General features: G+C 40.5%; 1 protein-coding gene across 1 annotated transcript in view; it reads left to right on the top strand.

Moving 5' to 3' along the window:
- The window catches only part of LOC103397709 (tetratricopeptide repeat protein 28), a 189,299-nt gene that overhangs the window by 112,556 nt on the left and 64,309 nt on the right, over positions 1 to 12,434 (top strand). Inside the window, 4 exon segments of the mRNA XM_017043164.2 lie at positions 6,506 to 6,653; positions 11,223 to 11,495; positions 12,405 to 12,431; position 12,434. The exon segment at position 12,434 is cut by the window's right edge and continues 94 nt beyond it. Coding sequence (XP_016898653.2) covers positions 6,506 to 6,653; positions 11,223 to 11,495; positions 12,405 to 12,431; position 12,434 — 449 coding nt within the window.

The raw sequence follows: 12,434 nt of genomic DNA, 5'->3' as shown, positions 1-12,434 counted from the left end.
AAGATTTCATATAATGACCTCATAGGGCAGAGCTCTGTGTTCATGGCCCGAGGCAAAGCTTGTGAAGCCCACACTGCTTGATGCCCCCCGAGCCAGACCACATGTGCCCTGGGGCTCTGGTTTTTGAAACAGTAATTTTCTTATACCACAAAAGATAGCTTCATTTTGCTCACAGTAACGTAAAAGCAAATCATCGACTGTGTGTAAGAGATGGAACAAGTTATCTGTTGGCTCTAAAAGCTATGAGCAAGACTTAAAGTATTTTACTGGATAAAGAAGTCACCTGCCAAACGTAACATAATTTGTAAAATAAGAAAACATTGTTTTATAGTGTTTATCATCTAAATCTTACCTCTGGTATTTTTTATTAAAACTATACGATAAAATGTCTTATTTACAATCCCGTTAGAGAAAAACAGACCCAACCTGGGTGCAGGATATAACAAGTGAACGTTGTCCCAGTTGTTGGTCAAATTGGTTTCGATTATCTCTGCTGTCTTCTAACTTGCTTTATCTTTTTTTTTTCTTCTAAATGACAAATTGATTTATGACTGTTACTGTCTTCTGTTTAACAGACTCACCAGAACTAACATCAAGAAACATGTAGAGAACCTCTCTGTTTCTGGGCTTCAGTAGTGAGCCATAGTGGCAACCTCGATTTGCTATCTATTGCAAAACTGGGAGTTCTGTTATACTGTTGGCTTCAAATTAAAGCATTACCTCCATTTTCTACATACAGTTTATAGAGGGGCCTGGCTGCAGATGACCTCTAAGAATAACTAAGGCTGTCAAATCATCTGTGTTGTTGCTAGGCAGCTCGTGTTGCTCTTGTCTCTGTTTTTGACATTGAGTTGTTGGGTTTCTGACCTCTTTTTAGCTAAAAGCTCTCTCAAGTGACTAATTATGTTTGCTTTTTTGAACTCACCTAGCAACCGACAAACCTGAAATCACTGTTGTTTTATGTTGATCATCACGTCAACCTCTTACATTAAATGACAAATAAATTTTGCCCTAACAAAGAACAGTCCAAAAATTGTGTTTGGTCATTTTCACCTAATTTGTAGCCTCTAATTGCCTCAACCCTCTTCAATCCAGAAGAAACAAAGATCTGTGTCTATAGACAGATGCTTAAACTCCTGGATTTGGTGTCAAAAAAAGACTTAATCAAATTCAGCCTCAGCAGAGCTGCTCACAGCTTTCAGAGTTAACTACTAAAGAAGCCTAAAGATATTATTATTATTTTAACCTATTCTAACAGCTAATTTGTCATCACTCCCAACAGCTATCCCCAGATAATGAATTAGGCGGTTGACATCTTTTTGTACATTGTGAATCATCTGGTGTCACCTTGAACAGGTGAGGAGAAACGTTGAAGGGGTGTGACTCAACCCCCGGTAAAGTGACAGTTCTGGGTCACTGTGGAAATTAGGGAACAACAAGAATGGTAAAATAACTGCATTGCTGTTATTTTAATCTCAGAGTCCTGGCCTATGAGGAACAGTGATGATGATGGCTGTCCGTGTGTGTGTGTGTGTTTGTGTGTGTGTGTTTGTGTGTGTGTGCCTGCTGTTCCCATTTGATGCTCTGATTTTGGTTCCATTATGTGGTCAGCGGGGGCATTTTGGTGAGAATGGTCCTGCTGACCACATCTAGCCCAGTGGGTGATCTCAGAAGCCATCAGCAGAAACCACCATCTTCAGAACACCACTGTTTGAAAAGGCGTAGCTAAGTCCAACAGAAGCCTGTTGTATTGATTTCCTCATTTGAGATAATTTCTCTTGTTGTCCATCAGTAATGAGGACACTGAGCTCCAGGTCCTTGGCTACTAAAGCCCAGCTGGAGATTGTGGTTCACTGACTTTCTTTGTTTGGAGAAACATCAATGCCATTGGTTATTTAGTTGGTTATTTTACAACAAACAGCTTCTCCTGTGTTTAAATAACCTGAGCGCACAGGCACGTTTCCAAGTGCAGAGTGGCACTGCTACAAAGATTTCACAAATTACATTAGCAGTGGGATTTCTGGCTGAAAACAACAATTCCAGGATGAAGGAAAACACATTTTTTCCTCTTGCATCATTTAGTGGACATGTTTGTTTTGGAAGGTTTGCTGAGACCCAACTCTCTCAACGCCTGCCACGCCATTTATGAAATGAATGAGAAAGCCAAGCAAAAATTAGAAAGCCGCATTTTAATAGGTGGCGGAAAATCTGGGGCAATGTCTGAGAGTAAAAATATATTTATGGTAAGGAACCATTTTAAAGCAAAAAAAAAGTCTTCTAGACTAACTAAATTAATAGAGCTTAATGTAGATTTTAGGGACAGTGTAGCCAACAAGAGTAACACAGAGGTTGACTGAGCGGAAATTTGTGTCACTTAAAGTCTTGAAATCTGGTCAAAAATGAAAGTAAAATTTAAAAATAATTCTTTACGGTGTTTAATAGTTTCAAAGACCGATAAGCAATTGCTCTGGAAATTGCCAACAGTTTTTGTAGAACACATTAATATGCATAACATGTTAATTTTCTTCGCTGTTAATTAACCAGGTATGTGTTTAAATGTCTGTGTGTGGCAGAGTGAAGGAGAGAAGAAGTTAAACAGAGAAGTTGGATGATGAAGAGCACAGATAAAAGCTTTTCTTGTTCCTCCAGCATTTGAATATTTAATGATGCTTGTTTGATGCCGATTTAAATATTAATGGTTTCACGCTTACAGGAGAAGGAGGAGAGGAATGATGCCAAAACAAAGAAAGAATACATTCTCTATGGTTTACTGTGCTTCACACACAACAGGGAAAAAACACAACACGTGCACAAACAAGCACGTGCACAGCCCAGATGCCTGTGCCATTCCTTCTTTATAACAAAACAACAAAGACTGAGTCTTATGTCTGTCTTCTGATTTGACATTTGGAGTTTAATGGAAGTTTTTGGATTTGTTGGTAAGGTGTGTGTTACTGTTGTACCTGGCCAACAACATTTTCTCACCAGACTAAACCTCACCAGACAGTGCTCAGTGTTTTGCCTACATCCCTGCTTTACATCATCCTTAACTTTATGTTCCCGCAAAGGTCCCTAGAGGTTCTAAAGACTTACAGCTTCTAAAGACTTGGGTTCTAAAGGTTTGGATTTAGATCGACAGGGTAGAACTGGCAGAAACTATGCAACATGGCTGCTCTCCCAATAGAACTGTCTTCCCAAAAAATAAACCTTTTTTGCACGTAGTGCCCTGGTGAAGCCTCCTCTGAGTTTACAGTTTGGTTACGGTGAATGCTGGGGTGCGTTTGTGGTGGACTGTGAGGAACAGAATTCACACTGAGCACATTAGATGTACTTTATATTGATGTCACAGTTGTATGGTTTACACCACTAATTGTGTGGTGTACTAATGGTGGGATTCATTCAAAAATACAACTCACTGGTGGGAAGAGTCAAAGAAACTGCAGTCTGCATCCCTCTATGGGTCTGTTTTTAATATGACAGCTTCCCAGAATTTCTGCACATTTGGTGCACCAATAAAAATCTGCCAGTGATAACAGCATTGATAACACTTCTTTGTTCTGATGTTCATATGAATTTCAGCAGCTCGCCTTGACCTTGTCTTTATGCCTAGGTGAGCCACGTTGGTGCCATGTATTAGACTCACTGGGCTGAATAGACAAACCATTTAACTGCTGTACCTAATGAAGTGGCCAATAAGATGATTTTCTTTGTGTAGGGTTGTGTTTCTTTAATTATTTTTTGTCATAATATATATTTTCTTATCTTTACAAACCACCGTATTAGTTGCTGCCACCTAGTGACTGGAGGCTTGATTATCGTTCAAGCATTACAGCAGCGGCACACATGCCATATTTCATGGGAAACCTTTCTAAAGTGAACCTCACCCCAGACTTTGAGACGCACTGCTTAAATATTAGGCCCTTGTTATTTTAACATTTCGAAATGAGATTTCTCTCTCTCTCTCTCTTGCTCTCTCTCTCTTTCTCTCTTTTTCCTTTTTGCTATCCTGTTCTTTTTATCTTCCTCCTCTTTCTCCCTCTGCGGCCATGTTTATTCAAAGGGAGCTCCTGTTTTAGGAGCATTGCTGTTGAATCAACTTCTTAGATTATGCAAATGTGTGTGACATTGTGTGCATGTGTGCGCGCACACACCCTTGTGTTTGTATGCATATAGCGTGTGCAGAACATATAATGTGCTATGAAGGCAGTGGGGGATTAATGGGAGAAAATAAAAATGCCTATAATGCTGTATGGAACATTGCTTCTGTCATTTTCCCTCATGCATTTAGTCTGCAGTGAGTGTTTGTGGGATTTTAATGGACTCTCCTCACAGACTCCAGAGTCTGGGAAAAAAGGACTGAGTAACAGTACAGTGGGATGTTTATCAAGAGCTGCAATTAATTCAGTGCTAGATTATTAGAAAGCATTGAGAAACTTTATTCTTCTCTCAAATTAAATGTTTTGTAGAGGTCTATGTGTATTTATTTCACTGGAGTCATAAAAAACGAAGAGTCTTTTTTCGTCTCTCTCCCTGCAACGACGTGTCAGTCACTACTGACAGCTTCTGGCACCACAGATAATTTACCATAAGGATCTCCAGCTCCAGCTCATTAGTCTTCTCCGTCTTCTGTATCAACTCTGCTTGAACGTTAGAGGAAGTGGAAAAGATGAAGGGAAATCAGACACGACGATTAATTTATAGAGATCATTAATTAATTTCTCTTTTGGGACGGAGCTGCCACCCGGTCACCATTTCCTCTTCTCCTTTGCTTACATCATCACTCCATTGAAAATGACGAGGACACAAGGATTAGATTCTAAACATTAACCTTTGTCCTAACACTGTTATGATATGGGCGGGAGGGGCCGGCGGGGCAGAAAGGGCGTGGGCTGGCCTGCAGCTCAATATTAATTGCATTGTGGCCGTGAGCTAAAGTGGAACGGCCCACAAGCGTTCAGCCCAGGGGAACAAAAGACATTTAAAAGCATTTCTGTGTTTTATTAGATTTAGCCTTCAATAGGACTGAGATCCCTGAGGTTTTCTTGCGTTTGATTGGCCTGAGAGGAGTGTCATTATAAAGATGCCAGAAAAAAAACAGGAAGAAAATAAACTTGCTGCTGTATAAAAAGGACTGATACTACAGTGGCACATACTGAACCACTGCAGAATATTTAAAGATATTTTCCCATACGTAAAAACACTTGATAAGGACAGATCACAGTAACATCATGTGAGATTTTTGAGTAAGACGTCTAGGTAAAACCACCTCGATTGTATGAATATAAAGAAGTTAAAGTCCAGCTTAGTTAGGATGAAACATATTTTTTCCTATGGTTTCTAAATGATGACATGTTGAGGAAAGAAAGATAAAAGAAACAGTGTTGTTCATGAAGTGCTGGATTGTAGGGGCAGCGTCTGTTTTATCTTTCAGTCCATGGAATGTTCCAAAAACGTGTTGGAAAGAGAGAAGCAGAGGCAGACAGTCAGCAGTCAGATACAGTCTACGTCTCTGCCGGAGTGAATTGTTCTGGGAGGAACTTTCTGCCCTGTGAATAAACGACTGCACATCAGATGTATTTAATGGAGCCTTTGCACTACAGCCAGTTTGACACATCACAGCTACGAAATAAAATGGAATGGCTGGGTTACATTTAGACTTTCAGTTTCAGCGTGGTTACTGGTTAAACTCTACTGAACCACACAGCCAGTTCCTGAACTACTTTCTCGAGTCATTAGTTACGTTTTCCTGTAGTTCTCAAAATTTTCAACAAAATGCTTAACAAATTGCCTACATATTCTGCCTAAATGGCCCAGTTTGCTGCTATATCCATAGATCCTAATTTCCCAAAGGAAACTCCTGAGGGATTAATGAAGTTCTACCTACTGTATCTATTGTTTTAAACAGAGTGGAAATGCATAAATAAGGATTGTTTCATTTTTGGTTGTTGTCTTGTTCTTGTCCTTTTGTACAACAATCATTGTTCATGGTAATTTCACTTGATACTTGGACTGCTTCTTGTGATGGAAATTTTTATCATCATTTTTCAATTACATCGGAATTAGTTTTCATCATAGATTCCGCTACTGTATTAGAGATAATCTTAAAGGAATTTAATATTTTTGTCTTCTCTTATGCCTTTTCTCCTCTGTTTGTTGTTGTTCTTTTTTATTTATTTATACTTGTTTTACTGATGTTGCATCAAAAATATCTCTAATCTCTCCTGGTGAACGCTCCATTTGCTACAAAACAATTTTTCCCCCTGACATGTAACTTTTATTTAAAACTCATTATTCAAATAACAAACAAGTACAAAATCCCTAGTGATCACTTTACACTAAAGTAGTCGAGAAGAGATGTGGCACGTTTTTACCAACTGCTCCTGTGGAAAAACAGCAAATTACGTGAAATGAGTGTTTGTTAATGTATTTGTATGAAACTCATGGTGCATCACCACTGCAGCCCCACTGACAACTATTTTTAACTCCTCCTTTATTCCTCTTCCAGGCATACTTCCGACAGGGTGTTGCCCTTCAGTACCTTGGACGCCATGCCGATGCTCTGGCCGCCTTCTCCTCCGGTCTGGCTCAAGACCCCAAGAGTCTGCAGCTGCTGGTGGGCATGGTGGAGGCCGCCATGAAGTCTCCACTGAGAGGTAAAAAAAAATGAATAAAAAGTTAACATTTTACTTTAACCATGTCACAAGAAGATAAAAATAATTAAAAGTCAATAATGGTTGAGTTAAACCACAGACAAAATACACATTAATTGCTGAAATGGTGCTAAACAAAGATGAGAGCATGGAAATTAATATGTTGGTCAAAATAAGGTATATAAGTTTAGTTATGAATGTATATATTAGGGATCGATACTCAGTATGGGTATCAATCTGATATTGGTAAAAATATGAGGTTTGAACATAAAAAAATCCAAACTGTTACTTAAATCCAAATTCTCAACTTAACTGACAGGAACACTATCTCCTTAGCAACGGCATGCTGGAGGAGATAAGAAGGTACTGGGTTGATATTGGTATCAAAAGATACTCCAAGTTTAAGAATCAATATTGGATATGAAAATGTTGTATCAAGCCATCCCTAGTTAAATATTCCTGGACCCACTGCCTCATGGTTGGACTGACATCATCTTAAAAACCTTCCTCACAGATAATCCTGTGGCTCAGCCAGTCAATAATCACATTGAGGTGACTTCACCTGTCACTGTTTCACACTGGCTCCTCATTCCCTCCCTCTTCATCCGCATCTCCCTTTGTCTCACCCTTGTTGTCCAGCTCTTCCCTTCAGACTTTCTTCGGTCTGATTCCTGCGGCATCAGCAAATGTCAATGTCAGTCAGACTGATCAGACCCTCAGATAAAACCATATCTTAATGAGCATCGAACACTTAGGCCATTGTCTGCATTTGACCCCATGTCCAAGCCTTTCCTTTCTGAGTGGAGTGATTCAAACTGGTTTGAGCAAAGAATGATTTACCTTTTTTTTCCATCAGCTGGCTCCATCAGTGACTGCCGTGACCTTTTTCAGTGTGTTTTGTGAAACTTTAAATTAGTTCATTGAATAACCTGAATGAACATTATTGTTCACCTACACCAGTGCTCCCCCACCCCAAAAGAAATAGGACACACAGACATATTCTTTCAGACTCGTTTATTTCACACATTTTAAATGTAACTGCTTTTACACACCCAATACTTAATTTCATCCATGTTATGCCATGCTGCTGCCAACTTTGGTCAGTTGGCATGAATTTGAGTTGCCGTGAATTTTGTGTGTTGTGTGTGTGGGTGGGGTGGGGGTGGGTGTGAGGGGTGAGGGGGGCACTGCTTCACACAGACCTCATGGGCGACAGCAAATACGAGAGTGAGGATTAAAAAATATCGGCCTCCTTTCCAATACTAATATCAGATATTTATTTTAAACCACCTTCAAACAATCAGTTTTTTGCCAGTATCTTCTTTAACATTTACAGCATGGGACTACACTTTTTATATGAAAATGCCCTAAATGTTAGGCAACATCAGGCAAATTCTTAACTTATGTTGTCATGTTGAAGTACATGTTCCTGTACATTAAGGTGTTAAAGTCATTGTGAAAAGAGTATTGTGCCAAAACAGATAAACAAAAATGTACCTCAAGACAAGCACTGCAGATGTTATCCGTCTCAGGTGTAGAAGACAATCTTGTTATCTATTCTCCATTACTATTCTTCATTACTTTTATGTGGTTCAAAATCTGCCTCTAGAAATCAACCTTCCAATGTCTTATATTCCAAAAAATATAGATCAGCATCTCTTCGAACATTGGCCCTGACGCGATGCAACGAACAACACATTAGGCATGGTAACGCATTAGAAAAATAATAAAGTATGAAGGATCCATCTGAGCCAAACAGAGAGAGAATTTAAGCCTGTGAGTAGAACCAAGACAAGGTGAATGGGTTTATCTGGGTCTGAGCCCAGACCTGTGCATCATGGAGCAGAATGGATCTTCTCAGTAGGAAAAGACCAACATTTAGTAGGAGACTTTTAATCCCTTAATTGTTTACCCAATTTCCAACAGTGCTGAGCACCCAGCAGAGGACCTTATCCAAGGTGTGTTGTTGAGGAGAGGAAGCAAGGTCAGAGGATTAAGAGCAATGATCCTCTCAGAGGAGGGGGGGGGGGGGGGGGGGGGGGGGTTGGGGGGGGTGAAGAGTGTAATCAATGTTACACCAGCAGAGAGGGAAGTTAATCAGTGTCACAGAGTAAAGTCTCCCTGAAAGTAAAAACCTAGAGAAAAGTTGTTTTCTCTCCTTAAAGAACGTCACATTTGTAAAGTTGGTCAGCCAACTATTACTGAAACAGATGAACCAGGAAAACTTGGCAGTTTGTAAAGAAACCAAGAGACTGTGAGACACAGTTTTGCTGCTTAATACCCTCTCAAACAGAGGGTGGAAGGTTTTCAAACTCCTCCACCCCCTCCGCCCACCCATTGGATTGTTAGTGTTATTATCTTGACATGTTCGGGGCTGTTCTTCAGCTTTAGGTTAGGTGTTTCCTTAGATAACCTGAGTAAAACCATCAAAAATTACAAAAAATAATGTTTGAAGTCTCCTTACGTTGTGGTGTAACAGTGCAGGAAAGCCACTGCAGTGGTGGCTTGGTGGTTAAGAAAGCAGACTTGGGTCTGTAAGGTTTCAGGTTTGAATTCACCAGCTGCCGAGGTGCATAGATGAGAGCTTTCTTTACAACCAACAACAGTTGATGTTGAAAAGCCATAATTTAAGCAGCCACTAGGTGGGCTCACAGCACGATTGGTGATACTTTGCTTTTCTGTGACTCTGCACAATCTAGCAAATAAAATTGTGGGATGACTATAAAGCAGTGTCACCTCACCTCCTCCTCTCTGTTGTATCACTGTCCTTCCATCTGCCACTCCTCAGATATCAGCATTCTCCATCTGTGACACTGACTGCACTGCAGGGAATTGTGCCTCTCACACTTTTATAGAGTGGAGACTACAGTGTCAGTGCCCATGGGTGATGTTTTTACTATTCATCCTGCTTCAGCTTTCCTCCCTTATTCATCTGCTCGCAGCTGAAGACAAAGGAGGGTTTATTGGTCGTTATTGTTTTCTACATGTGCAAGAAGATGGTTTTCATGCAAAGACACACCATTGGAGACATGGTTTACAACGTGGCATTAACCAGAATGTATCATTTACACTTAAAAAGACCCAGTTTTACCCAAGCCCTTGATCCTTTGTGTTCCTTCACATCTGTTCTACTTCTGTGCCTCTGAGCACAGTAGCTTTTCCTCCAACCAGAACGAGTGGAGCAACTAGATATTAAATTATTAAACATATACGAATGTACCTCGAAAACAACATTTTTGTTTCAAATGGCTCACATGTGTTTTGCGGGAAACAAAATGTTTGAGTAAATTCTAGTGAACGATGTGTGTAAACATCCCAGTGATGTTGCCATAACTACCTTTCATTGACTGGGGTGTCATGCCAGCTGTTATTTTTTTTCCTAAAATAGAGGGTGTGCGAGAGAGAAGTTCCTCACTCTCCCTGTGACACTGTTTGATTTATGGCTCAGTGCTCACTGACACCCTGACTGCAATTACAAGTTATGAATGGATATAATATGCAGAGGCTGTCGCTGTAAGCACGACATCCTGCCAAGTGCTGGGACACGAGTGACGCTCTTGAAAGAGCATCATTATTTATGTTTTAGAGTGCTTGTGCAGGAAAGTGTCTCATATTGTCTGTACGTAAAAGAGTGTGTGTCTCTGCGCGTCTGTGTGTGTGTGCGTATGTGTGTTTTCAAGAATTCTGACTTGGTTCGGAAGTTGTGACAGAGTGCTTGTTGCTGTGTAAGTGTTTGTCTAATCAAATTAAAGGTAAGAGTTCAGGAAAACCCCAGCCTTGTGATAAAACACTGCAGTAAACACAGTAAAACGGTCCAGGCTGTTGTAGAGCACATTAACCTGATTAACATTAGCTCTGCACCAGGTTTTACCAACTGAAACCCTGTTAGGGCTAAACAGTGATTGGTTGGGTGAATTGATTAATGGATGGATGAATGGATAGATAGATAGATAGATAGATAGATACACTTGCATTTAAAAGAAAAAACAATTACCATTTACTGTTCAGTATAGATTTTTATAAAAATCACACATCTGCCACTACGGAAGTAAAAAGTACCCATCCTCAGACATGCCCGTCTTACCCTTTCCGTCCTGTTCTCCGATGCTGGTGTCTGCCAGAGGGCTTTGCAGTCTGTGGATCCTGAATCCCTAGTGGTCCTCCATTGATTTATGTCATTGTGTGCATTTTCAGCCTCTTCAAAGGTCACCTTGTGTGTCTCCTACACTCTGCATTCCTCAGCTGCTGTATCGCTGCTGCTGCTGCTTCTGTGCATTAGCTGCATTACTTCACCCAGTAATTCCTTCTCCTCATCTCAAAAACTACCCAACCTGTTTTTTCTTTATCAAGGAACAACAATAACTTGAATTTGAATACTATCAAAAATGTAACAATGTTACAATTTGTTAAAAACAAGATATAACATATGTTATTCTTTCCTGTTAAAATGAAGGTTGTACATATTGTTCTTTTTTTAGTACAATATAATTATCTGTCTCTTCTTTTCTCTCTTTTTTTTTTTTTGGGAGCCTGGTTCTCATTTCTGCTGATCTTCTGTCTCTTCTTGCACAGAGTCTTTGGAGCCCACCTACCAGCAGCTGCAAAAGATGAAGCTGGACAAAAGTCCCTTTGTGGTGGTGTCTGTGATTGGCCAGGAGCTGCTGACAGCAGGACACCACACAGCTTCAGTTGTGGTCCTGGAGGCTGCTTTGAAGATCGGCACCTGCAGTCTAAAGCTGCGTGGCTCTGTCTTCTCAGCGCTCAGCAGCGCCCACTGGTCCCTGGGCAACACAGAGAAAAGCACAAGCTACATGCAGCAGGATCTAGAGGTGGCCAAGACACTAGGTAAGAAACCAAAATGTTAGGGGAATTGTGTATTTTTATTAACAATTGTAAACGTTTTTTGGGTCCAACAGAGTCACACAAATCAAGAGGTTGTCAAGGTGGGGGTGCATTATTAGGGAAGGGGAAAATACAGAACAAAGCTGGACAGTGAAAAATGACAGTCTCACAACTGCAGCCTTGATTCTATGTCAAGGAGCTATGGTCAAAGCATAGTTCACTACACGCTAATGTTGATAACAGCATCTCAAGCTATTGCTAACACCACTACTGAACCACTACATTGCACAGCTTAAAATCAAACACAGGTGGAAGGGACATCACTGCCTGCAACAGTTGAAATCGTCAAATGTAATATTACCCAGGTAGTGTGTTTGTATATACATTTTGTTTGTGATGTAAAATACAATTGTAAAAATGTATAATGAAATAAAGAAAAATAAAAGATGAAAAGTCAAAGCTAAGATAGTAATAGAATGAAACCAGAGCGTAGCACTGACTTGCTCCACTTCCCTCACCCACACACAGTTTGACATATGACTGGGTGAAGCAGCTGCAGATAAGAAGCTATGGTTCCCACATGGCTCTCGGAGACTTCCAGAGTTTTACTTTGGTCCCGTCTGTGGGGGCCACTGTCAGGCAGCAACAATAAAAATTTCCTTCTTCACTCTGTGGAGCACCGAGCTCAACGCCACCACCTGTCAGCAACACTGCTGTGGCGTGAAGAACATCTAACGTCCACTTTCTCTCTTCAAGGGTTACAGTAGAACGTCAGCGTCTTAGATGTGGTTCATCACACCACAGCTGATTAGTCACAGCAGTGGGATGATGTGAAATAAACACCAGCTGCTTTGTGATCATGCAGGATGTCCTATAAATATTCCCTTTCTGGCTTTTCCCTTCCCTTTCCAGGTGACCAAACAGGGGAATGCCGTGCTCATG

The sequence above is a fragment of the Cynoglossus semilaevis genome, chromosome Z, assembly GCF_000523025.1.
Source record: "Cynoglossus semilaevis isolate Cse_v1.0 chromosome Z, Cse_v1.0, whole genome shotgun sequence".
Lineage (NCBI taxonomy): Eukaryota > Metazoa > Chordata > Actinopteri > Pleuronectiformes > Cynoglossidae > Cynoglossus > Cynoglossus semilaevis.
This window is presented reverse-complemented; position numbering and strand designations above follow the sequence as displayed.